We start from the raw sequence: 27,107 nt of genomic DNA on the forward strand, positions 1-27,107 counted from the left end.
GATAAACCAAAGAATGCTACTATTAAAGACAAGGATGGAGACATTGTAACAGGCGAAGAAAATGTTGCTGCAAGATGGGTGGAGTATTTTGAAGACCTGCTAAATGTAGAAATTGAGGATAGTGTAGAGGATGGTGAACATGTTAATGAGAACCATGCTGAACCTGAAATTGACAATTCTGCTAACCCAATCACAATGGAGGAGTTGGAAAAGTCTTTGAGGTTAACCAAAAGTAACAAAGCTGCTGGGCCAGACCTTATCCCAATTGAAACCATTAAAGCAGGAGGCGAACCATTGAAGAATCTGATCCTAGAACTCTTGAACTTAGCTTGGAATACAGGTACAGTTCCAGAGGAGTGGAATCATTCAATTATCTGTCCTATTTTCAAAAACAAGGGGGATCCTCTAGAATGCTCCAATCATCGTGGAATATCACTTATGAGTCATGTTGGTAAACTTTATGAGAGAATCCTTGAAATCAGACTCAGAGCCCAGGTGGAAGATCTTCTTTCAGAAAGTCAATGTGGCTTTAGACCTGGACGTGGTACAGTTGACCAGATTGCTGCCCTGAGACTTTTCCTGGACAAAAGCTGGGAACATAATATTAACCAGTATATTTGCTTTTTGGACTTGGAAAAAGCCTTTGACAGAGTGCCCAGGCATAAAATATGGGATGTTCTATATGAATCTGGTGTGGACACTAAACTTTTAAGAGCTATTAAAAGTGCTTATGTGAACCAGAAAAGCTCTGTTATTAATGGCAAAATCTACTTTACAGTAAACACTGGTGTCCGACAAGGATCAGTTCTCTCCCCCCTCCTGTTCATTGTTTACATGAATCATGTGATTCTTAAAATTGAACGGGAAAATTTTATGCTGGAGAGGCTTGGCTATGCTGATGATGTTGGACAGGCAGCTGACAGCATGCAACGACTTCAGGAAGTGATGAGTACCTGGGACAGAGAACTTGCTGCTGCTGGCTTAAAATTAAACTACAAGAAGACTGAGGTTATGAAGGTTGGTAGATCTCCAGAGGAGGGTGAAATTATTATTAACGGCCACACTCTTAAGGAGACTGATAATTTTATCTATCTGGGCAGTAAACTGACCTCAAACAACCTAATTGAAGAAGAAATCAACAACAGGATATCAAAATTTACAAAAAATCTGAACTGCCTTTACCCACTTATGAAAGAAAAATCTATACCAAAAAGTGTCAAAGTTTGTATCTATTCAACTATCCTGAGACCTGTACTTTTGTATGGATGTGAAACTTGGACTCTAACTACAAAGCTAAAGAGTAAAATCCAAGCTACTGAAATGAGAGTTCTACGTTTAATCCATGGTGTAACTAGAAGAGACAGGCTAAGAAATGACGTCATTAGAGACATTCTCAAAGTGAAATCAATTTTAATGATTATTGAGAAAAGCCAGCTGAGATGGTTTGGCCACATCATAAGAATGTCAGAGGACAGAGATGTAAAGAGAATGTTAGAATGGAAACCAAATCAACCTAGACCGATAGGAAGACCGAGAAAGAGATGGCTAGACCAGATTAAAGAGATAACTAGCAGAAAAATTGCCAACTTTGAGGAGGTCTTAAGTCTAGCCAGAGAGAGAGATGAATGGAGAAGGTTCATATGGAGGCTGATACCAGACGGACCATAGTCTACCTGGCGTACTGGTGAGAAGGTGAGAAGAAGCATTTTAATAGTGTGGAATGATTTTTAAAAGACGGCAAATTAATTTCTTTATTTTCATTAAAATTAGATTAAATGTAAATTCGAAATCACGAAACCTTTTATAAGAAAAAGACGATTATTCCCAAATGAAAAAGATTATTTTCTTTTACAAGATTTATTTTCTTTATGATGTATTTAACATTTTAATATTTGATTATTAATTTTGTTATTTTTATTTCAGCGTGACCGTTTTCATACAATAAATTGTATTAGTAACTACGCTGGTTTTGCTCATGTGGGAAGTAGCAGGTTTAGTACGTCTGTACTAAAAGATCTTGTACACGGCCAGGCAAATGCCATTGTACTGAAACAATGAAAACGGTATGAAGTCCAATCAGCCAGACAAAGCCAGTGACAGTTACCGTAAGTGTTGAATGTGAATAAATTCTACACGTGACTATAATTGTAATCAGTGTTAACAAAAGTGAAAATGGCACCTAAAAAGACTAGGTATGAATTATTGTCGGACAGATTGCCTAGGGCAGTTGAGGTTATAACCGAAGAGTTAGACAGAGTGATGCAGGTAGTGACAGATACTGCTGATATCAATGTCAACCTCGGCAAGGAGTGCATCCTTGTTCATGATGCGAACTTAAATCTTGAACGTACCATGAGCGGTTTTCAACAGCTGGATGTGTTAATCCAAGATGATAATAACCTAAAGGATTTTTATAGTGACATTATCATGGCACGAAAGAATTATAGCGAGCTACAGCAGACATTAAATGCCATTGATGAGCTAAAAGCGATTATCAATGAGGTTTTAGTTCTTGGTGATGATCTCGCAGCTCATAAAAACAGTTTACAACAACGTTGTATGCAGATAGTGAAAGTTATAAAAGGTGATTACATACCTTTACCAGCTAAAATCTGCAGTGATCTGACAAAATTGATGGAGACGTTGGCGAAGGCCAAGCAAGAGCCTGTTACGCCAGTCTCGGGTGCCTCGGCAGATTCTTTGCGGCTGCCGCCATTTGGCGCTCAATCATTTTCTGCCAATCCGATGTTTTCACCTCATGGATACATGCCTCGTATCGATGAGAAACTCCTTCCCAGCTTTGACGGGCAGGAATCTTCTTACGCACAATTCAAGGAGAATTTCCAGAAGCTTACTACTGGTTACGAGCCTAGCTACCTTCAGATGGTTTTGAGTTGTGAACGAGTAATGAAGGATAAACCGTTGCGGCTGCAATTACAACAGATTGCCACACATGCAGCGCAGTGGACTTATTTGGACCAGCTGTTCAAGTCAAGAACCAGACAGATGTTGTGTATTTACAACAAATGGGACAAGAAAGGTAAATTGTCCGAGAGCGGCCAAATTGTTAGCGCGCTCGCCGAGTTCTCCGGCACCATAAACCAGCTCGAGCAGATAACCAAGGATGAGGATACAGTTTCTACAAGCCAATGACTCACGGTTTTATTGTTGGAGATGCTGTCTAAGAAGCTGCCAAAAGAGTTTCAAGACAAGCTTAACCTCGCACTGGGGTCAATGGATGTTCCCGATGTACCTAAGTTGCTGGATATATTACTGCAACAGAGGGGCGCTTTATTAATGCGCAGCAGTCATGGCTTGGACATGCCGTCCAAGAGGAAAGGTAATCCTGCCGCAGCTGCGGCCGCCGTAGGTAAACCTGGTACACCTAGCAAATCTAAGAAGAAGCAGTCTTGCCCTTCAGAAGGCTGCAGCGGCGAACATTTCTTGTATAAGTGTTCAAAGTTTACAACCATGTCTGTTCCAGAACGGAAAGATTTTGTGATGAAAATCGGCGGGTGACTTTTGTGTCTTAACAAAGGGCACCGCGCCTCAGAGTGTCCTCGGGCTGAGAGGCTTGGAGGCTGCAGGATCAACAATTGTGGACAGAAGCATAATTCATTACTTCACGAGTCCGTCGCCCAGGTTTCAGCTGTTTTTGGGTGAGAACAATTACATGTTGATGCTCCAGAAGCTGGACGCCCTGGATGTCTACAAGAGGAAGGTGCCTGTGTCCGGGATGTGGGACACAGGTGCCAACCTCACCATGGTTACACAGTCTATTGCCAAGAAGTTGCAGTTGCCCTCTACTGGACGTGTAGCTACTATTTCGATGGCTGATGGCAAGGTTCAGTCATGTCCAACGGTCAAGCTCTGCTTAGTTGACCGCAACAAGAACAAGCATGTTATGGAGGCAGCTGTTGTTCACACAATTGGACACACAGACGGGTTGCGCAGCATTGACCCGGCCGCCGCAGCTGCTCTGTTTGATATGAAGCCACAGGACTTTTCATTGGTGAACGGTCCACTGGACATACTCCTCGGGCACGTCACGCCCAGCGGCGGATAAACTCATCGGCGAGTCAAGATTATACCGCAGCATTTTTGGAACAGGTTTCCTTGTTGTTTCTGTCGATGGAAAGCCTGTTAGTAAGCCTGTTATTTGTAAAGTTACTAAGTTGGAAGTTGCAGCGATGGACTTCCTATCCTCGGAGTCGTTAGGAGTACAGCCGCCGCGGCTGTGCAATGGTTGCACAGGCTGCAGGCACTGCTTGGCACTTGCGTCAGGCAAGTCAGCCGTTGATCAGAGAAAACAGGATCTAATTAAAGAAGGTTTAACATTGGATCTTGTGAAGAAGGAGTGGACGGCAGCTTACCCATATCGGCTGCCAACAAATACGCTGCCGAACAATTCGCGGCAGGCGTATAATATAGCGCTACATGATCGCCGGCGCATGATAAAAAATGGTGATTATGAAGTTTTTTGCAAAGTGTTCAAAGAAGCGGTGTCCAGAGGTGTTTACGTCAAAGCAACGCCACAAGATTTAGCCTATGAAGGTGCAGTTTATTATAATTCTTTGGTGTCGGCCTTCAAGGACAGCATTTCTACCCCGTTGAGGATCTGCGCAAATTCTAGCTTGACCTGCAATGGAACAAGTTTAAATCATATAATGATGGATGGCCCACAACCTACCTACACATTGTTTCACAATCTTATTCGGTTCAGAGGTTACAAATGTGCTTGTGTTTGTGATGTGTGTAAATTCTACAATTCTTTGGCGGCAACGTATGAAGATTCGCAGCTGAAGAGAGTGTGGTTTGCAGAGAATGAGCATGCTGACCCCGAAGTTTATTTGACCAAAAAAATTAACTTCGGGGAGAAATTGGCCGGCGATTTCGCCGTGACAGCCCTGAGACTTACAGCACAGATTTTCGGAGGGCGCAGCCGCCAAGATGTACATGATGTTTATGGATCTGAATACGTGAAGGGAGCAGAGGTAGTTGCGAAGCAAGACCTGTGGAGAAGTGAGCAACAACCTGCCAGATCCAAGTTTGTGCTTCACCAGGATGCTCCAGCTATCAAGCTGGAGCAGTGCACATATATTGACGACCATACTGGCGGCCACAATAGCAAGCCAGAAGCTGTCAAAATGGTTGAGGAGTTGAAGGAGATGATTGAACCTGGAAACTTCAGATTTAAATCAGTTATTTATTCTGGAGCTGATATTGATCCTGTCAAGGTATTGGGTATTCAATGGGCCCCCAGAGAAGATGTTCTGACCCTACCTGCTCGGGTGAATCATGGCGCCAAGGTGAAAGGCCGCAAGTTGCTGGAGGACCTAGACCTGTTGGATTTATGGAGAGCCATGCCAGAATGTATAACGAAGAGAGAGATTTGGCGGGTCGTACAACAGTTGTACGACCCCTTGGGCCTCATGTGTCCATTGCTCCTGAAGTCTAAGCTTATTCTTCGGGAGGTCTGCATAAGTGGAGTGTCTTGGGATGAGCATGTACCTGCAAGGTTGAGAGATGATTTTGTGGACAGCTTGGCAGACAGAGCTAAACTTGGAGAAGTGCCATTTCAACGTTCTTTAGTTCCTGATGAGCCATTGGGGCTCCCAACCATCATTGGTTTCTGTGACGCTTCAAGTTCAGCCTACGCAGCCATTGTCTATTTACGTTGGCCAACGGCCAGAGGCTATGAAGTGATTTTGTGTAGCGGCAAAAGTCGAGTGGCTCCTGTCAAGATTGAGTCTATCCCAAGACTAGAGTTATTGTCATGCTTAATTGTGGCAAGACTGGCGGACACAATTGTCCGTGCCCTGCCGTTTGGCATTGCAGGCAAGATGTTTTTTAGTGACAGCACCTGCGCAATATCGCAAATTGTTATTGAATCTGTAATGTTAAACATAGTCAACAGTCACCGTGTGAGTGAGATCCAACAGCTGACCCGTCCAGAAGATTGGCGCTGGCTTCCCACTGATGAGAACGTGGCAGATCTTGCCACTAGAGGCGCCTGTACAATTCAAGATGTTTTACCTGGATCCAGGTACCAGGATGGACCTGGATGGCTACGCTTAGAGCAGGACCAATGGCCTGTAAAGACAGCGGGTGAGGTAAACCATCCCATCCCTGAAGCTGAGATGAATCAACGGATGGTCAAACTTAAGTGCATGTCTATCCAGGTAGTAGATACTGATTTCTGGAGAACATTGGCACGTCGTACCTACAGGCAGGCTCGTAAAACCATGCAGGCAGTGTTCAAAGCTGCCAATCTTTTTAAATTGTTGCTTGTCAAGAAACGAGTTCCAGCCAGGCAAGAGCCGATGAATGATTCGGTTCCAGCCGGACAAGAGCAGACGGGAGTTTCAGTTCCGGCTGGACAAGAGCCGATCTGTGATTCGGTTCCGGCCGGACAAGAGCCGACGGGAGTTTCGGTTCTGGCCGGACAAGAGCGGATAGATGATTCAAAGTTTTATGACAGCCACACTTTTTCAATTACATACCTAGATATTGTATGTGATTTATTCCTGGCATCATACAACCAGGAAAAAGAGATGATTATGGAAGCTGAAGGCAGATTTGATAGTCTGCAACCGTTTTATCACGAGACAGAGGTGTACTGGCCTATCGTTGGTAATGACGGTTACTATCCTGTTCGTAAGTTTAGAGTCCTCAAGATGAAGTCCCGTGGGGACAAGGCCTTGGAGGCAACAGCTGAGGGAGAGAAGAAGTTGTTTAAGGATTCCCCTGGTCTTATTTTGATTGATCGTCACAATAATTTGGCCAGATTGTTCCTGCAGCAAGCCCACGATGAACTTGGCCATGCCGGCCACAGAAAGACTTTGGCACAAAGTCGCAGGTATGCTTGGATTTCACGTGGCCGCCTTGAAGCTATGAAGGTTGTTAAATCATGTTCCAGTTGTCTAGAGTATGCATGACGTTCAGCCCCAACTATGGCAGACGTCCTACCTGACAGGTTAGAATCTTCGGTTCCCTTCTACCATGCCCACCTCGACCTGGTGGGACCGATGGAAGTTAAGAGGCCTGCAGTTCGTACCAGAAAGAATCCAGCCAAGTACAAGGTATGGTTGTTGATTACTTGTTGTCGCTTTACACAAGCAGTTTTTATTGATGTACTGATGAATTACAGTACTGAGGCTGTCATTATTGGCCTCAGAAAGCTTCAAGCATTGTACAATATGCCCAGAGTTGTTACTACAGACCGCGGCACCAACTTCCTTGGCACAAAGAGAATCCTTGATGAAGTTATGAAGAAGTCTGATGTGAGCTTTGAGTGGCACCTTGTGCCAACTGGCGCTCATTCGTACGTTGGAAGCGTTGAGCGCCAGGTTGCCATGGTCAAGCGTGTTCTTAACAAGAAGCTGAGTGGAGCAGTTGTTAATCACAATGAGTTGTTGTTGCTGACAGCTGAGACTGCTAGAATTTTAAATTCTAAACCTTTGAGTTATGCCACACAAGGGAATGATGTTAACACGTGGAGAATCATATCCCCTGCTGATCTGTTGGGTGGCAGAGTTAACGACGGGATTTGCTCGTTTGAAACAGGTTCCAGAGATAAAATCACACGTCGTTTGAACCATTTGGAGGAGCTGACTAGACAGTTCCATGAAGTCTACAAGCAACAGCTGTTGCCAGAGTTGTTGCGCACCGTAAAGTGGAGACGTAATCAAGTTCCGCTAAGCGTTGGAGATGTTGTTCTTGTTGATGGTTGCACCAATTTGGTGAAGAAGTACCGCCTGGGTAGAGTTCAAGATGTTCGTGGTGGTGGCCGTACAGTTGTTGCCCGTTTTAAACTGTCTGATGATGTTGATGCCACGGATAACGAGATTTCCGCAAGACGATTGTTGAAAGTAAACCTACCCCAAGATGAACCCCAAGACGATTAAGTATTTTATTGGTATCGTTCTTTTCGCGTATTATTTCGACTTTCAACAATTGTATATTTTTTTAGATTTATAATTTAACGCAAATTTCTTTACAATTTCGTTTAAACTTATAAATGAGCTCAAGATTTTATTTCCAATGCACAAAACTAAAGTTTTCTAATCGAATACACAAGTTTTCTTTACGGATTTTATTTGATCGGGACCTGGGATTTTTTCGCGTAAAAAATCTTAGGTACGTATTTTTTTATTTTAGACGCGAAGCATTATTTTCGCGTTCCTTGTTTGACAACATAAAATATGATATATATAGATAAGAATAAGAAATGAAACACATTTAATCATTTTAAAAAATATTTTCTTTATATTACATGCACAACAAATAATTTAATATTAACTATATATTAAGATTATTTATTTTTTCGTTCTGAAGATTTACCTAAAACAAAAAAGCAGTAATTTTCATGAACACAGCAGATTTACTTTGATTCGTTGATTTATTTCGATGAGTTAGCCTAATGAAACTGCTATCCAGGGTGTTCCAGCTCTGTTTCCATGGCCGAACACCTTGGATAACAGCAAAACTAAAGCTTAAGAAATATCTGATAATTCAAGATTCTTTAGTAGTTTCTTTGATTTCTTTTATTGATGATTTTAATTTTAGAACACTTTCATTCTATTTGTTTCAGAAATGTTCGTGAATTGAGCCCCGCGCCAAGAATCCTGTTCACGGTTACACAAAAAAAAAAAGAAACAAAGATAACCATAAACATTAGTAGCATGAGAGGCATTTTTATAATTGTAGTGCGTTGGTTTGATCTGCAATCTTTCGAGGTTCAGGTTGAACTGAGGCCCCGATTACTCTTAATTTTAAAGACTGTATAAATAAGTACAAGGAAAAGCTTATTATCTATTCAGCCAAAGAGAAATTGCCAAATAAACACTTTTTGAGACTTTTCTTTTATTTTGAGCTTAATTTAAGATTCGCATATGCAAAATGCAAATTTTATTTCATTTTAATGTTTTAATTGATGAATTAATACAGTTGTTTTTTATGTTCTTAGACTTAAGGATATTTTATTTTGATGATATGTTTAGATTAAGGATAATTTTATTTTATTTGATTATTCTGTTTATCTAGAATTAAGGATTATTTTCTTGTCTATCTTTTACATAAAGATTTGATCGAAGAAAGATTTTCACGTATGCATTTTCACTTTTCTTTTAGCAAAAAAGACTTGTTTGAAAAGAATTTTTTTTTAGTAATTATTCTCTCTTTTATTAAAAGATTTGAATGAATTATTTTGATGATTTTAATGCATATTATGTTTAGCATTAAGGTTTATTCTAACATTAGAATATTATTATTATCGTTATTGATGATTAGGTACCTAATATAAAGTTTGGGTACTTATTTTAAGTTATTATTATGTATCACATTACATGGTCTAACAAATTCAAATAACTATTTTATTTATTTTGAAAATTGTGAAACCATGAGAAGTGAGTAGTGAATGTGTAAGCTTTCAATGAAGAATGGTTTATCTCCTATTCCTTTATTCCTACATATTTGTGGAATTGTGTCAATTTGTGTTAGTACGAGTATTCGTGAATATTTTACTAGCAAATTTGAGGCCATTAAGGCCAAAATTTAAACTCATGTAATTTATGTGGTTTTGAATTGTGACTTTTGTGGACACTGTCTGCACACAAAGTTGAAAATTGAATGGTGTTATGTTTGATTCCCCACTTACAGGCGGGTGTGTATCGGTAGTATAATAGTATGTTACGTTTGTGAACTCGAACCTTTATCCTTTTTGTTTTCCTTATCATTATTGGCAGTTGAGAAAGCGCCTATTTTCAAAAAGTTCATAATTGAACACGGCATTCATAATAACACTTGCGCAACCAAACATAAACAAAGCTAGCGTAGCCATCTTAATTCTTTCTTTCAAGATGTGCGGAATATCTGTGTGATAAAAACCCATGTATAGTCAAAAATGTGGTGTTATCCGTACTGAAAAATACCTTTGAGTGCTTCCCGGCTTGACATGTTCAATGAACTCGGTAAGAATTCTTTCTTTAAGCATTTCAATTGTGTGGAATGATTTTTAAAAGACGGCAAATTAATTTCTTTATTTTCATTAAAATTAGACCAAGTAATTAATTTATTTTTGTACCAGAATATTTTAATAGTAGTCTATGATGATTTTATCCATGAATTACAAACTCGCATTTAGTTTTGATTTAATTTTAAGCAAAAATAACCCTAATTTCTCTTATACATTTTGAAATGTAAATTCGAAATCACGAAACCTTTTATAAGGAAAAGACGATTATTCCCAAATGAAAAAGATTATTTTCTTTTACAAGATTTATTTTCTTTATGATGTATTTAACATTTTAATATTTGATTATTAATTTTGTTATTTTTATTTCAGCGTGACCGTTTTCATACAATAAATTGTATTAGTAACTACGCTGGTTTTGCTCATGTGGGAAGTAGCAGGTTTAGTACGTCTGTACTAAAAGATCTTGTACACGGCCAGGCAAATGCCGTTGTACTGAAACAATATTCACTTTGTATAAAGACATATTCATGATCTCCTTTATTTGAAACACAAATAAACAGTTGACAAATCAACCAAAATAAATTATGTACAAAGATGGATGAACTTGTAAACTAAAGAGTAGCTCTTTTATTGAAAGTCCAAACTTATTAGCTGAGATAACAGGTCACTGTGGGCTAGAATTGAATCAAGACAAAAGTAAGTGCCGAGCCCTGGGACCTATGTATGGTGAAAATAGACATAAAACCATGATGATTCCAGGTAAAACCAAAATATTTCAGCGGGGGCTTTTTGAGAAAATTAGATTTGAAAATTTCAAGTTCAATTTTCACCCGCTAGGAGTTGCCGCATAATCATGACAAGAAAAACAAATATTATTTATTTTAAATTTTGAACAACTTTGCTTTTATGAAGTCCTTCTTAAAACCTCTCTATGTATGATTTATTTTAGGCTGAATTTTTGTGACCTTTGCAAAGCAAGTGATATAAATGGCCATTTAATAACTCCCTTCAGGAGTAGTTTTATGGAGAACTTTATAAAAGCAAAGTTGTTCAAAATTTAAAATAAATAATATTTGCTTTTCTTGTCATGATTATGCGGCATCTCCTAGGGAGTGAAAATTGAACTTGAAATTTTCAAATCTAATTTTCTCAAAAAGCCCCCGCTGAAATATTTTGGTTTTACCTGGAATCATCATAGTTTTATGTCTTTTTTCACCATACATAGGTCCCAGGGCTCGGCACTTACTTTTGTCTTGATTCAATTCTAGCCCACAGTGAGGTTGGAGCATTTAATATCAGATTTGAGTTTTAGTTTGACTTAGGCAAGCTATAAGTGGACCTACAGTTAAGATATCAAAGTGAAACCTCAACAGTGTCCCACTTAGGTATCTATAAGTGCTGTTCTTAGCATGCTGGCTTGATATCTGAACTAACAAGGCGTTGAAACAACTTTTGGTGAGACCCTCTCAGTGTGTCCCCTGCAAGCTGACCAGATTATAAGGGTTAGATATTAAATGTTTTGCTGAAGTTGACCACTTTAAACCTTATACAAGTTCTCCCTGGACATAGTTGGCTTGATAAATACCATAATCCAAGACAAAACAAAATTTTATCCCCATCTGAAAAAGTTGAGAAGGAGGTAACGAAGGATGATTTTTGAATGAAAAAAAAGTTGTCTTAGAATGATGAATTAATGGTTCTAATCAAGTCTATTGATGATGGGGAGAATGTTTATAATGTTTAAACTGATTGCTTACAACAAAATGTAACCATTTTACCCTTCCTAGCAGGCCCTGAGGGCAGGATTCCAAGTCCCAGTTCCAAGGCAATGAGGGTTTTGAGATATTGATCTGAAACTTTGCAAGGCTCCCACTAAGGCATCTTAAAGTACTACCTTGCTTGGTAGCCTAGTAGCTCAATTATCACGAGATCTCCTGGCACCTCTTATTTACTATCAAGGTACCCTCTATGAGATCTCATTTTGCAGACAAGTTTTATTCAGATTTTAAAATAGCAGAGATTGCAAAAAGACGTACTGATACTGCAAAATTGATTTGGCCAATGAAACAAGAAATGATAGTTTAGATCTATTAGGGGGTATGCAAATTCCAATTATTCATAATGCACTAGAATAAATTGAAAATTTGATCTCATTTCAAATCATGCCTGCAATCTTTCCAGTTGTCTTTAACCCTAATAAATCTGAGGGGGGGGGGGCATTTTCACCCACCTCTCTTATTATTATTCTATTCAACATACAGACTCAAACTTTAAACTTACAGATATATTACATATTTATGACAAATAGGTAACTTTAATCAGTCACTGTGACCACTCTAGTTAAAATTTTGATATGAAATCAATTTTCCTCAATCACAAATTAGAAAATTTAAAAGTCATTTAATCTTGGGACTGTTTGGTGCCTAGAAATAAAATGAGACTGAGGTGGCCCTGATTGTTTAGGGTAGGGAGTATCAATATCATATATAACTCTAGTTAATCTAAATGTAAGTCTTTAAAAAATGCGTTTTGATGACTTAAAGCTGCAATCATATCCCAAAATATTAGGTACAGAATAATGAAAATTCTATCAAAAGTATACCATTATCAGTATAGCACCACACAGGGCCAAGATTTAGTGTTGATGGAGATTTTGATCCTGAAAAATTTGGATAAGTTAAATAAGTTACGTAAAATGATAAAATTTTTAATTTGTAAAAACTGAAAATTCTATTTTGAAAAATATTTTGTAGAAGGGTATTGTATTTTTTGTATGCTAATGATTTCTTTGATAAAGATTGGTTCAGGTTTCTCAAAGATAGGTCACTAACAATGCAATTCTTATAATAATTGATTGATATCAATAAATCTTCAAATCATGGAGATAATGTTGTCAGAGTATTCCTTAATTAATGCAGTGAAAGCTTTTGATTATATTGCTCATGATATACTTTACATTAACAGTTGAAGAGGGGGGAGGGGCGTAGAACGCACCCCCTCTGGTTTTTTCTATCTCATTTTCTGTGTGTGAAAGTTAGAGGTTCATAACTAAGTGACTTTACAAATGCGGTATGGCACATTTTTGAATATCTTTATCATGGCGGACACAGGACAAAATATTTTTTTGACTTAAACAAGGTTACCAAAATTCTAAACTATCCTAAGTAGAACTTAGGATATATGTATATTAGTATATGAAATTCAGGTGGTCAAGAGAATTTTAGAAATCCAGAAATCTCCAGACATTTGTGACCGCAATATTTTCCTTAGAGATGTCAAATTTTAAATTTAAGCAAGCAGTGGCAGCTTTACATAAAAATAAACATTTTATACAAAAATGCTTCTTGTAGATTTAAAAATAAGGAAATTACAGCTCTTTTAAATTTTAAGTGAAAAAGGAACTTAAAATTAAATTTAAGATAAAAGTGTTAAGGAAGTGAAATTTGACTTATGTCTCACTTTAGCTCTCTCACTCTATAAGAAGCTGAGATATAAGGGGGGGGGGGGATTAATTAAGGTGAAGCAAGGGTCCCAACCATAAAGGGTTCATAATGCTGGTATACAAGGTAAAAGCAATCTGAGTGAAAGAAACCAGAAATAAGTTGAAGAATCTTGGTCTAAATTACATAACATTAATATTTCAATTTTGGGAGTAATATTGTTTACAATATTCATTGATGATTTACAGAGAGATTCTGATAAAGACAAACTGTACTGTTCTTGGTATTTTACAATAGATATAAGGAAGATGTAATTCCTCAAGATAAAAAAATTCTCAAAGTAATACCTATTGTTGCATGGCATCGATATAAATTCCATTTTGTAATGTGCAATTCTTGTCCATTAAAAAGTTTAGGATCTGGATTATCATCCAGATCAATAAATCTGATACAACCTTAAGTGAATTAATAGATTAACATAGGCTACCATCCAGTTTTTGCTTGATCATGAGAAGGGGGTGGGAAATGTGATTGATTTTTGGGGTTATTTTACAATTTAAATCAATCATGGACAAATTAGAAACATGAAACATTTCTGTTTAATAATAAAATGAAAAAAAAATACCTGAAAGTTGTGACTCCAGTAGTTGCATTTGCATTCGGATTATTATTTTCTGAGTTTCTAAAAACCTAAATTTAACATCAATTTGAATCCAAAGAAATACTAATATTAAATAACTAAAGACACCTTGAATGATATAAAAAATCTCTGACTATAGATAGCAGAAATGTAAATCAAATTTGCCATTGCACCTGGACACCTATTAAGTTAGAAAAACCCCATGAGGAGCAAGTTTTCAACTAGTGTACTGGGACCTTAAAATGAGTTCAGAACTAGCTTTTCCTAATTTGAATTAGTTCTATCAAATTTTTGAATTACTTTCAGTGAAAAATGAATATTTTTTTTCTTTGTAATACCTTTAACCTAACCTCCTTCATTTTTTATTTGTCTTTTCCAGTAGAATAGACAGATATTGGAGCTTTCCAAAATGGTCTCTAACATTTTTCTAGCTCTGGTAAGTTTTAGATATTTTATTTCAAACTATTTCTTTCAAATCATCTTAAAGGCAAAAAGGTGAACAATAAAATAAGATATTTTAGAGAAAAATAAAGGTATCTTTAATATATCTTTAATATTGCTCCTAATTGACCAAATTGGACTGCTGAAGTGCCTAAAACTATCTACATTCAATGGAAATCGAAATACAAAGCCAGTAGAATGCTAAATCTAATCCAATTATAATTAAAAATTGCCTATTAATGCATTTTTAAAATTTAAAATGTTTTTAAGGTACAAAAACTCATATTTCAAAATAATTTTATATTTTTAATTTAAAACCTCAGTAATGGTTTATAATGTTGTGCTTTTAACAAAACAATGGTCTAAGATTAAATTGCTACTTTTATTACATGTCTACTTTAATTACCAAGTCCTATTCAAATATTATTAGAAAAAAATAAACAAGAATAAGTTGTTTAAGTTTTAATCTACTTGGAAATACTTAAGATTCTTCTATTTTGTTTATAATTTTAGATTGTTGTTTTATTGGCTTTTTTATTACAAAGTGACAACATTTCACAGCTTATCTGTTCTTAAAGTCCTTGCTAAAGTCAATTAAAAAACACAAGGTATTTTTTTCTTTAGCACTTTCAAAAATCATTTCAGCATGCTCTTCTTGGCTTATAGTGTCTTTAAAAGAATATATTTGGACTGTCCATTAAATTTAGATAGTTTAAGGCACCTTTAAGGAAGCCTTCAATAAATACACAGATCTAACTGCTGAAAGACTGCCACAAGTAGACCCAATACCCCAAAATTGAAACCTTCAGCTTTAATAACAAAAAAGGTGTAGGTATTTAAAATGTACAAAGAAGGTGTATTAACTTTTTTGCTTTTTATTTAAGATAGCTAGCCAGTGCTTTTAGTAAGTAGTAGATGTAAAATTTTTCATAGAATTCAGATATGTAATCGTTTTTTTTTGTAGACCTCTTATTTTTTAAGTAATTTAAGTTTTTTCAAAAAATTATTAAGTCGGTTTTAAGGTACTAAAACGCAACAAAATAAAAGAAGAAAATGGCCAGTATGAACAAAAATAGTAAGATCTTTAATTTGACACCTTACTTTTAAAATTCTGTTTAGTAATTATTGAAAAAATCTATTTTTTTAACCTCGGTTTAATAAAAACTTTAAACCTAAATATTTTCTCAAACAGACATAAAAAATATGGGTTCATATATACCTTTAGAATCAGAAAAATATTACGAATCTATTCTAAGCAAAATTGAAAAGGTTTTATAAAACTATAATAAAAAAATAAGTTTATTTTAAGAATCATAATTTTCGGCTTTAAAGGGTTGACTTGAATAAAACCTGAACAAAACCTGAACAAAACCTAAACAAATGTACATACACTGTAACAGATATTTTTTAAACACAAGAAACAATAATGCATTTTAACTGCATTGTTTTTAAGTTTATAAACAGACTGAAGCATACTTGTTCATAATATTTCATTCTTTACATGTTATGTAAGTATCACTATTTTTATTGTAGTATCTATTTTATATATTGTTTGAACATTATCCTTTTTTTTGTCAATTCTATTGGTTAAGTTTTGATTCGTCAATTTTAGAGATTTTTGATTGGCTAGTTTAATAGTTACAATTAAGTGTTGCCTGTAAAAATATCATACTTTAGGCCATTTTTAATTTTTAAGTTTTTACTTTTTTTTAATTTTGCTTAGAATGGATTCGTAATATTTTTCTGATTCTAAAGGTATATATGAACCCATGTTTTTATGTCTGTTTGAGAAAATATTAAGGTTTAAAGTTTTTATTAAACCGAGGTTAAAAAAATAGATTTTTTCAATAATTACTAAACAGAATTTTAAAAGTAAGGTGTCAAATTAAAGATCTTACTATTTTTGTTTATACTGGCCATTTTCTTCTTTTATTTTTCTTAGAATGGATTCGTAATATTTTTCTGATTCTAAAGGTATATATGAACCCATATTTTTTATGTCTGTTTGAGAAAATATTAAGGTTTAAAGTTTTTATTAAACCGAGGTTAAAAAAATAGATTTTTTCAATAATTACTAAACAGAATTTTAAAAGTAAGGTGTCAAATTAAAGATCTTACTATTTATTTTGTTGCGTTTTAGTACCTTAAAACCGACTTAATTATTTTTTGAAAAAACTTAAATTAATTAAAAAATAAGAGGTCTACAAAAAAACCGATTGCATATCTGAATTCTATGAAAAATTTTACAACTACTACTTACTAAAAGCACCGGCTAGCTATCTTAAATAAAAAGCAAAAAAGTTAATACACCTTCTTTTGAAATATTTTCATTGCTCATGTTAAGAATTGTAAAATTAAACTACATAGCCTAGAAAAAAAATTATAAACTTATTTTAGTCATAAATTTAGAATGCCAGTAACTAATTATATTTTTACAATAAAAATACCCATTCTTATAGTCAAATTCATTTTTAATTTCAGTTAAACTTGCGTTGTACCTAGAGTACTGTAGTATTTTCAGCCAATCAGAAGACTGAAACAGCTCAAGAACCAATAACATCTGAGCTTGAATTAGTTTCATTTGTCTCCACCATGATTTTACGCTTAAAAACAGAAATTAAACTGATTTTTTTAGAGATTTTGACTATGAAATGTGGTGTTTTTATAGTAAAAATAAAATCAGTTACCTAATTTTCTGACAAAGATAAGGTTATAATTTTGTGTCTAGGCAATGGAATTTAATAATTTCTATTATGAGAAATGGAAATCTTTCAAAGTTTTCACTGTACATACAATGTCATTTTGAAATGCCTAGAACTTTTTTATTATTAAAATTTAGGGGTATTGGGTCTACTTGTGGCAGTCTTTTAGCATATAGGCTTCCTTTAACTGTCCAATTTGGTTAATTGTGTGCAATATTAGTGAGATTTAATATATGAAAATACTTTAATTTTTTTCTAAAATATCTAATTCAAAGTTTCACCTTTTTGCTGTTAACAAAAATAATTTTACATCAATACTTTGAAAAAAGATACCAGAAAAAGTATTAGAGCTATAAATATATTTAGAAAGCTCCAATATCTGTCTATTCTAATGGAATAGGAGCAATTTTGCATGATAAACATGAATGACAAAATGACAGTAAAGAAGGTTAGGTTGAAGGTACTCCAAAGAAAAAAGTAAAATTTGATCACCAAAGGAACAAGAAAATTTTCAACTAATATGAGGAACTAATTTGATTTAGGAGAAGCTTGTCCTGACCTCATCATTTCCACAGGTTTTTTTCTAACATAACACATTTTCAGGTGGGGTTCGCCATGAATTTGAAATGACATTGAATTACTGACAAAGAAAGGGAGGGAAAAATTATACAGAATGGATTGTCTAGCAATTTGCAACAGACAATCAAAAAATAGAGTGTTTATATAGGTCACCGAAATATTTACTAGGAAATTAGGCTATTTATCTAAAATAGAAGCTTGAATTTATTGTCTTAAAATTTAATTACCTTCTTTCACTATCATCATATCCTTCACCTCTTTGAATGTCAACGAATCGGTAATGGATAATGCCATCTTTCCAGCGATAACTAGCATTCCTAAAGCATTGTAAGATTAACTTTATTAATCTATATTTTGATAATATTTTAGTAATGTATAATATATAAATATGAGTGATTCTAATGAGGTAAAGTAATATTTAACTGACAATTAACCCTTTAATTTCAAGTCATTAGTTTGGAAGTTAAAAAGTACATGGCAATATGCCTGTGTATTGGAAAAGGCACCTGTACTCTTATTATTGTCACGTGCCTAACATAGCAGTAGTAGGTACTATCTTTAATATCATTTGTATAATGAAGTTTGTTATATATCAGATATCAAGGTGACATGTTTTAACACAAATGCGGAGTGATTATTACCTGATCATGCTATCTCCAGTATCATAATCAAAACTTTCATCATCTGTAGCTAAATAAATTATTTTTGCTTGAAAACAAAAATATTTTGATTTTTAAATGGCTCTTGTGGCTGCTTGGTTGGATAATTACAAAAAAAAGAACCCTTACATCATAATCTTTAAAATATAATTTGCCTAAAATAGTTACTACTAAAAGTTTTGTTGTGCTTTTTTTAGTATAGATTCATTATTTGAAGCCAGATTCAATGCATGTTTGTTACTTAAGCATCTACATAGCTATGAAACTCTGGGGAGCTAACTTAAGCTAAAAATATACTACTTGAAAATAGTTTAAAATATACCAGTTTCTACTCCATTTTCAAAAACAGCAAAGTATTTTTCTCCATTATTGTTGATTATTTGTCCATAGCCATGAGGTTTACCATTCAGAATTTGACCAGCATATACTAATCCATCATCGAGTGTCAACCCAGGTGAAGTCTAAATATATATGTCCAGCTTGGATTTTGAACAGATTAAAATCCGGTGGATAAGAACCAGTTCTCAGCCACACTGAAAAACCATGCATTATATTCTATTATATCCAGTTTTCTAAGAATGTACAATCACAATATTAAAACCAGTTTTTAGCTCATACCTTTGGAATCTGGAGTCTAACAAATCTAATTTTAATCTAATAATTGTACATTTTAATATCCTTGAAAAGCTGTTTATAATATGATGCAATAAATAACTATTCTACCCTCTTTATAAAGCACACGCTTATGATTTAAAAGCTGACTTCACAATAGTTCTTTTTAATAATTGATATAAGTGGTCAAATTTTGCAATATACAGACACTTCATTCATCATACATATCTTTTACTTGCATATACATTAAGGTCTATTACAAAGATGAATTATTTGCTGCTAACAAGATTGACAATATCCATAGTTAGGTAATATTAAGTAACATTTGAAGAAAACAAAATATTGACTAAACCTGCTCAAGGACAGAGATCTGTATAAAATCAAAATTCTCATCTTTCCAGCACCTAAAAAAAGATATTTTAAATATTGGCACTGAAAGGAAGCCTGCAAGAAATACCACACTTTGACTGCTGAAAGACTGCCACAAATAGACCCAATACCCCAAATTTGAAGCCTTCAGTTTCTATAACAAAAAAGTTCTAGGCATTTTAAAATGACATTTTATATACAATGAAACTTTTGAAAGAATTTTAATGCTAAAGTTATGAATTTTGAAATTAAACTACGTGGCCTAGAAACAAAATTATAAGCTTATTTTTGGCATAAATTTAGGTTGCCAGTAACTAAAGGGGTGGGGAAGTTTTGCCACTTTCGAGTAATCCGTGATTATTAGGCTAGGTATTGATGTGAGAAAGGTTATTTGGGATAAAAGTTTACTTTTGGATAGTACTTCACGTATATTTAATCATTTTTTGGATAACCCCACCCCCTAGCCCCCCAGGGCTCAAAATCCCCCTAAAAATGAACCTAACCTTAATTTTCTCAGAATCCATTTGATCAATAGGGATGATTTCTTAAACTTAAAGGGACTGTGAAAGTAAATTTTTCTCATCTTAATATCAAATCTTAACATTATCTCATTCATAATATCTCACAGATAGAGCAAAACGCGCTTTTGTTTGCTTAAAAAACGGCTTTTTCCGACGATTTTTATAAGGTACGGGGAAAGGAAGAAATTTTCCGTATTATATAAAATGTGCATTAAATTGCTTTTTTCTCCCATTATAGCTAAAATTAAACTTTTTCACATAGTTCTAGATTTTTCCTAACAGTTAAGCTGACTTTTAACATAATCCTTGCTTTAATCCAATGTATAGTTACATAGAAATTGATAAAATAAGCAATATTTTTTTATTGAAAACCAAATACAATAACAAAGCCTGAAACAGGTTTTTTATTAGTATCCATTTAACTTTAAATGGCCCATCTCTCGCCCACCTTTAATTACAAATTTGTAAATAATAAAGACGCAATATTTCTTTATAAACAGTCTGATAAAAGTGTAAACTAATTCGCCAAAGTGGGTTATTTATTGTTCAACACAATAAAAAAGGATATTATTATTTTATATAACCTATGAGATTCAACCCTTTGTAGACAGTGAGGTATTTTTTTGTCAATAATACGAATTTAAAATATGTCTTTATTACCTAATTACTACGTTATAAAAAAACGAATCGGCAATTTTATAGCATAAAATAAATCCTTAACAGTAAGTAAATTGTTTCAACTATATATGACAAGTTAAATATCCCTACAAACATTATTTAAGAAACAAAAACGTTTAGATTTTCCCTGTTTTTTCCTTTTTCCCTCTCAAAATACCATAAAATCAAGGCATTATTTCTGGATATTTTTGTGAATAGGACATTTTTGGTTGATCAGTGTAGTGAAATGTGCTTAGTAAATGTTAAGATTTGATAATCAGATGAAAAATTTTTACGTTCACACTCCCTTTAAGCTTTTATGCATAAAAACTAACTTATAGTTTAGAAGTCATCCCCCTGCAGCCAACCCCTAGCCCTCTGGGGCTTTTAAAAACCCTAAAAATGAACCTAACCCTTATTTTCTCAGAAACCATTCTACCAAGGGAGATGATTTCTTAAACTTAGGTTTATGGTTATAAACTAACTTAAAGTTTAGAAGTCACCCCCCAGCCGCCAACCCCTAGCCCCCTGGGGCTGAAAAACCCCCTAAAAATGAACCTAACCTTAATTTTCTCAGAAACCATTTGAATAATAGAGATGATTTCTTAAATTTAAGCTCTTATGGTTTTAAACTAATGTTTAGTTTAAAAGTCATCCCCCTACCGCCAACCCCTAGCCCTCCAGGGCTAAAAAAAACCTAAAAATGAACCTAACCTTAATTTTCTCAGAAACCATTTGCTCCACAGAGATTATTTCTTAAACTTAAGCTTTTATGGTTATAAACTAACTTTTACTTTAGAAGTCACCCCATACCGCCAACCCCTAGCTCTCCGGGGTTCAAAAAAAACCCTAAAAATGAACCTAACCTTAATTTTCTCAGAAACCATTTTACCAATAGAGATGATTTCTTTAATTTAAGCTTTTATGCTTATAAACTTACTTCTAGTTTATAAGTCACCCCCCTGCCACCAACCTCTAGCCCTAAAAATGAACCTAACTTTAATTTTCCTAGAAACCATTTGACCAATAGATGATTTCTTAAACTTAAGCTTTTAGTTAAACTTAAACTTAAGCTATAATGCTAAAATGACCCCCCCCCCCCCTGTTACTAACCCCTAGCCCTCCGGGGCTCAAAAAAACCTTAAAAATGAACCTATCTTTAATTTTCTCAGAAACCATTTGACCAATAGGGATGATTTCTTAAACTTATATGCTTATATACTAACTTCTAGTTTAGAAGTCACCACCCTGCTGCCAACCCCTAGCCCTCCAGGGCTGAAAAAAAACCTAAAAATGAACCTAACCTTTATTTTCTCAGAAACCATTTGACCAATAGAGATGATTTCTTAAACTTAAGCTTTTATGGTTATAAACTAACTTTTAGTTTAGAAGTCACCCCCCTGCCGCCAACGCCTAGTCCCCCGGGGCTCAAAAAAAAACCTAAAAATTTAAGTACACTTTTTGGGTTTTTTTTTTAGCACAAGGTGGCTATGGGATGGGTGATTTCTAAACTAAAAGTTAGTTTATAACAATATATCTGCCAAACAAAAAATACACATATAAGCTTTAGTCCAAAATATCTGAACTTTTAAATAAGTTATTTTATAAGCATAAAAGCTTTAGTAATCTCTATTGATCAAATGGTTTCTGAGAAAATTAAGTTAAGGTTCATTTTTAGGTTTTTTTTGAGCCCTGGAGTGCTAGTGGTTGATGGCAGGGGGATGACTTTTAAACTAAAAGTTAGTTTATTAGCATTATAGCTTAAGTTTAAGCAATCATCTCTATTGATCAAATGATTTCTGAGAAAATTAAGCTTAGGTTCATTTTTAGGTTTTTTTTAACCCCGGAAGGTTAGGGGTTGACGGCAAGGGGGTGACATTTAAACTAAAAGTTAGTTTATAACCATGAAAGATCAAGTTTAAGAAATCATCCCTATTGATCAAATTATTTCTGAGAAAATTCAGGTTAGGTTCATTTTTAGGTTTTTTTTTTAGCCCCGGAGGGCTAGGGGTTGGTGGCAGAGGGGTGACTTCTAAACTAAAAGTTAGTTTATAAGCATAAAAGCTTAAGTTTAAGAAATCATCTCCCTTGGTAGAATAGTTTCTGAAAAAATAAAGGTTAGGTTCATTGTTTAGGGTTTTTAAGAGCCCTGGAGGGCTTGGGGTTGGCGGCTGGGGGGTGACTTCTAAACTTTAAGTTAGTTTATAACCATAAACCTAAGTTTAAGAAATCATCTCCCTTGGTAGAATAGTTTCTGAGAAAATAAAGGTTAGGTTCATTGTTTAGGGTTTTTAAGAGCCCCGGAGGGCTAGGGGTTGGCTGCAGGGGGATGACTTCTAAACTAGAAGTTAGTTTATAAGCATAAAAGCTTAAGTTTAAGAAATCATCCCTATTGGTCAAATGGTTTTTGAGAAAATTAAGGTTAGGTTCATTTTTAGGAGGATTTTGAGCCCCGGAGGCTAGGGGGTGGGGTTATCCAAAAAATGATTAAATATACGTGAAGTACTATCCAAAATTAAACTTTTATCCCTAATAACCTATAGTCTCACATCAATACCTAGCCTAATAATCACGGATTACGCAAAAGTGGCAAAACTTCCCCCCCCCCTTATATTTTTACAAGAAAAATACCCATTTTTATAATCAAAATCATTAAAAAAATTAAGTTTTAATTGCGTAGTACCGAGTGTACTGTAGCCAATCATAAGGTTGAATCAGCTTAACAACCAATCACAGCTGAGCTTGTATTTGTTTCCCTATTTGTGTCCGCTATGATTTTTGTTTACAAATGGAATTTAAATCGAATTTTTTCATAGATTTTGACTATGAAATGTGGTGTTTTATTGTAAAAATGTAATCATTTACCGATAATCTAAGTTTCTGACAAAGATAAGGTTATAACTTTGTGTCTAGGCGACGTAATTTAATATTGTTTTTTCTTTTATTGGAAATCTTTCAAAATATTCATTGTACATAAAATGCTATTTTGAAATGCCTAGAACTTTTTTGTTATTGAAGCTGAAGGCTTTAAATTTGGGGTAGTGGTTCTACTTGTGGCAGTCTTTCAGCAGTTAAAGTGTGGTAGTTCTTGCAGGCGCCCTTTAATCTTAACTGCAAATGAAAAGCTTGTAAAAAAATGTCTAAAAAGAATGCAACTCATAACAATGCGAAGTTATGACTTCCAGATAAAAGATTTGCAATCATAGTGTTGATTTTTAAGGATATTTGACTATGTTTTTGATTCAGAATTACACCAAAAGAAACACCATTGTGTATAAATTCAACTTTTAAAATCTTTATAGTGTCATATAAAGTTTTCTGTTTGTTAAAACAATTAACTTGTAATTTGTTCAATTGGTATTTAAAAAATCTAATAAATATCTTCTTATGAGCAAACATAAAACAACGATGACAACATCCATAAGTAGTGAAGCACCAAAAATATCATGAATGATAAGATTACAGACATAGAGATTTAAAGAGCATTAGTTAAAAGCAATAGAAATATTTTATTATAAATTGTTTTATAAACTACAGAAATAAACATTCTTATATGGGGAAATAAGTGAAAAATATATTATGCTCTATTATGATGTGAATGTTGACAATAAGTTTTAGCTGTGTATCTTGAATAGGAGCTGAGAAAATCACAATTCCCCCACTTTGTGTTTTATGGACAGATGGAGAGAAATAAACATTCTGAAAATAACCTCAATTCCAGGCCATTGTCTTGAAGAGTGAATATGAACTGTATAACCATCAACTTCTCTGTCCCATCATCCTTCAATTCTGCTGAATATTTCCTAGGAAATTTAATCAAATCAACAAGTTGTTTTAAGGTCTATTGTATCTGTGAGTCTGTCTGCTTGTATCATAAGATCTTGCTTATTTCTGAACTGATATGGCTCTCCTTCACAATGTAGCTTATTTGCTGATAATTATCTTTGAGTAGGGAGCTACATACTACTTAGAGAAATCACCCCTGAAAAAAATTACTCCCCACACTAAAGCAAATGTTTTGGGTATAGTCCTTTTTGTGTCATTGCCCCTTAAGGGGCGTTATGTCGTATATTCACAATGGCATTTGATAGTTAATTTTAGGTTAGGTTAGGTTATATTAGGGTAGACAATTGCCAGCCAGGGATAGGCAATTAGCCCTGCAGGGTTGGATCCCCCGCAGGGGCTAGAAATAGGATTAAAAGCTACTGTGAAAATACAAAGTAATGTCCCTAAGTGGTGTTGCCACTAAAGGGACTGTACCCAATTTTTTCTCTCACTTTTAAAATTGGGAAAGGGGGGGGGGAGGTATCTGCACCTATCAAACCTTTTATAAATAAATCTATATAGTAGGTCTTTTTGTTGCTTGACAGAATGACAAACCAAGAATTCGTAAGTACAGATAATCATTACAAAAATAAAATTATGAATAGACATTTTCTATAGACAGACAAACTGACATTGTGAATTATAGACTAGACCTACAACTGAGTAAACTATTTGTATGTGATTACCTATCTCCAAGAGTCCAGTAATGATTTCCATCAGTATTATCAACTATACATTCAAATGTGTTGATTTCACCTAAACATGTCAATTCTCTAAATGAATGAACCTTTGTGTTTACAAAATAGGTTTCTTAACTTTTTTTCTTTTTCTTTTAAATAGCTAGTCATTGTTTTTAATAAGTAGTAGATGTAAAATTTTCCATAGAATTTAGATATGCAATCGTTTATTTTTGTAGACCTCTCATTTTTAAAGTAATTTAAGTTTTTTTTTAAATTAAGTCAGTTTTAAGGTACTAAAACCCAACAAAAAAAAGAACAAAATTGCCATAATGAACAAAAATAGTAAGATCTTTAATTTGGCAGCTTACTTTTGAATTCTGTTGGCTAATTATTGAAAAAATCAACTTTTTAAACCTTGGTTTAATCAAAACTTTGAACTTAAATATATTCTAATACATACATGAAAAATGTATGTTTATATATACCTCTAGAATGAGAAAAATATTACAAAACCATTCTAAGCAAAATTGAAATAAAAAGTTTACAAAATAGGAACCTAGTAATAGTGTCTAACTTTTTATCTTTGTGACGTTACACAAATCGAAGGATGTGAGGGGAGGTGGGAAAGGAAACCCTTAAAAAAGAGATATATTTTTGTTATGTGACAAAGATAAAAAGTTAGACACTATTACTAGGTTCCAAAATAGTAAATGAACTACAATAAACTTTTTTCATTTTTATTTTAAATAGCTAGTCGGTGTTTTTAGTAAGTAGTAGATGTAAAATTTTCCATAGCATTTAGATATGCAATTGTTTATTTTGTAGACCTCTCAATTTTTTTTTAAATTAAGTCAGTTTTAGAGTACTAAAACCCTACAAAAAAAGAAGAAAATTGCCATTATGAACAAAAATGGTAAGATTATTATCTTTAATTTGACATCTTACTTTAAAATTCTGTCAGGTAATGAAAAAATCGATTGGTTTAATCAAAACTTTGAACTTAAATATATCCTAATACAGACTAAAAATGTATGTTTATATATACCTTTAGAATGAGAAAAATGTTACATATCTATTCAAAGCAAAATTTAAATAAAAAGTTTACAAAATAGTAAATGAACTACAATAAAAGAAATTTTATGAAATATTATATTATACAGGCAACCTTTACTCACCCTCCTATTCCCTTTTACCATCTTAAATCCTTGTTTTGTTTTGTTAGGCCATTTATAAAAAAAATTATTCTACTTTTTTTCAATTTTGCTTACAATGGATTCGTAATATTTTGCTGATTCTATATATGAACCCATATTTTTCGTGCATGTGTTAGGATATATTTATGTTCAAAGTTTTGATTAAACCAAGGTTTAAAAAATCAAATTTTTCATTACCTGACAGAATTTAAAAAGATAAAGGAATGAATAATACCTGCTTTTACTGTAACTGTTCCATAATAATGCAGATACTCTTGACAGGACACTTAATATTATCAAGGTCAAAATTTGTATATCATATATTACATCTAGCGGGTACGCCCCATATAAAACTCTAGGGCCATTTAAAATTGGGTGGGGGGGGGGGGGGTGGGGAGAGTGGTGATATATTGAGTCCCTATTCAGTCACAGGGGAATTGACCTCCCCCCATTTAAATTTAAGTTAGAAAAGATTTTTATGATACAAACCTTGATGCAAGAGTAAACATATTATGTTAACCCAAAGTGGGTCAAACAGTTTCATTGTGCAATTCTTCTGAAATATATCACAGGTATAGGAAATTAACTGGTGAAATATCCAGGGATCTAAAGGGATAAGACAATAAACGATATTATGTACATCCTCAATAATAATACACAAAATTATCTCTTCTGTAGATTAGAATTAGTGGTTGAAAATTCAATGTAAACTCATATTTAATATGTAACAGCAGAGAAGTAAGGTTTATTGTCTGAAGCTTAAGATCTCAATAAGTACTGGACCGATTGGGTTCTCTTGTCCTGTGTTGTTTT

General features: G+C 34.1%; 1 protein-coding gene across 1 annotated transcript in view; it reads right to left on the reverse strand.

Moving 5' to 3' along the window:
- Positions 1-26,846, reverse strand: part of LOC145307367 (uncharacterized) — a 181,384-nt gene extending 154,538 nt beyond the window's left edge. Inside the window, exons 1-11 of the mRNA XM_080149747.1 lie at positions 26,784-26,846; positions 26,530-26,580; positions 25,108-25,177; positions 24,307-24,399; positions 19,402-19,453; positions 18,760-18,898; positions 18,420-18,468; positions 18,006-18,095; positions 14,042-14,106; positions 13,764-13,871; positions 12,579-12,635 (exon numbers count right to left, since the gene is read on the reverse strand). Coding sequence (XP_080005873.1) covers positions 12,579-12,635; positions 13,764-13,871; positions 14,042-14,106; positions 18,006-18,095; positions 18,420-18,468; positions 18,760-18,898; positions 19,402-19,453; positions 24,307-24,399; positions 25,108-25,177; positions 26,530-26,580; positions 26,784-26,838 — 829 coding nt within the window. The 5' untranslated portion in view covers positions 26,839-26,846. The remainder of the gene's footprint in view (positions 1-12,578; positions 12,636-13,763; positions 13,872-14,041; positions 14,107-18,005; positions 18,096-18,419; positions 18,469-18,759; positions 18,899-19,401; positions 19,454-24,306; positions 24,400-25,107; positions 25,178-26,529; positions 26,581-26,783) is intronic.
- Positions 26,847-27,107: the final 261 nt, after the last annotated feature.

The sequence above is a fragment of the Acartia tonsa genome, chromosome 15 (assembly GCF_053477335.1).
Source record: "Acartia tonsa isolate MP-2025a chromosome 15, ASM5347733v1, whole genome shotgun sequence".
In the NCBI taxonomy this organism is placed as follows: Eukaryota; Metazoa; Arthropoda; class Copepoda; order Calanoida; family Acartiidae; genus Acartia; species Acartia tonsa.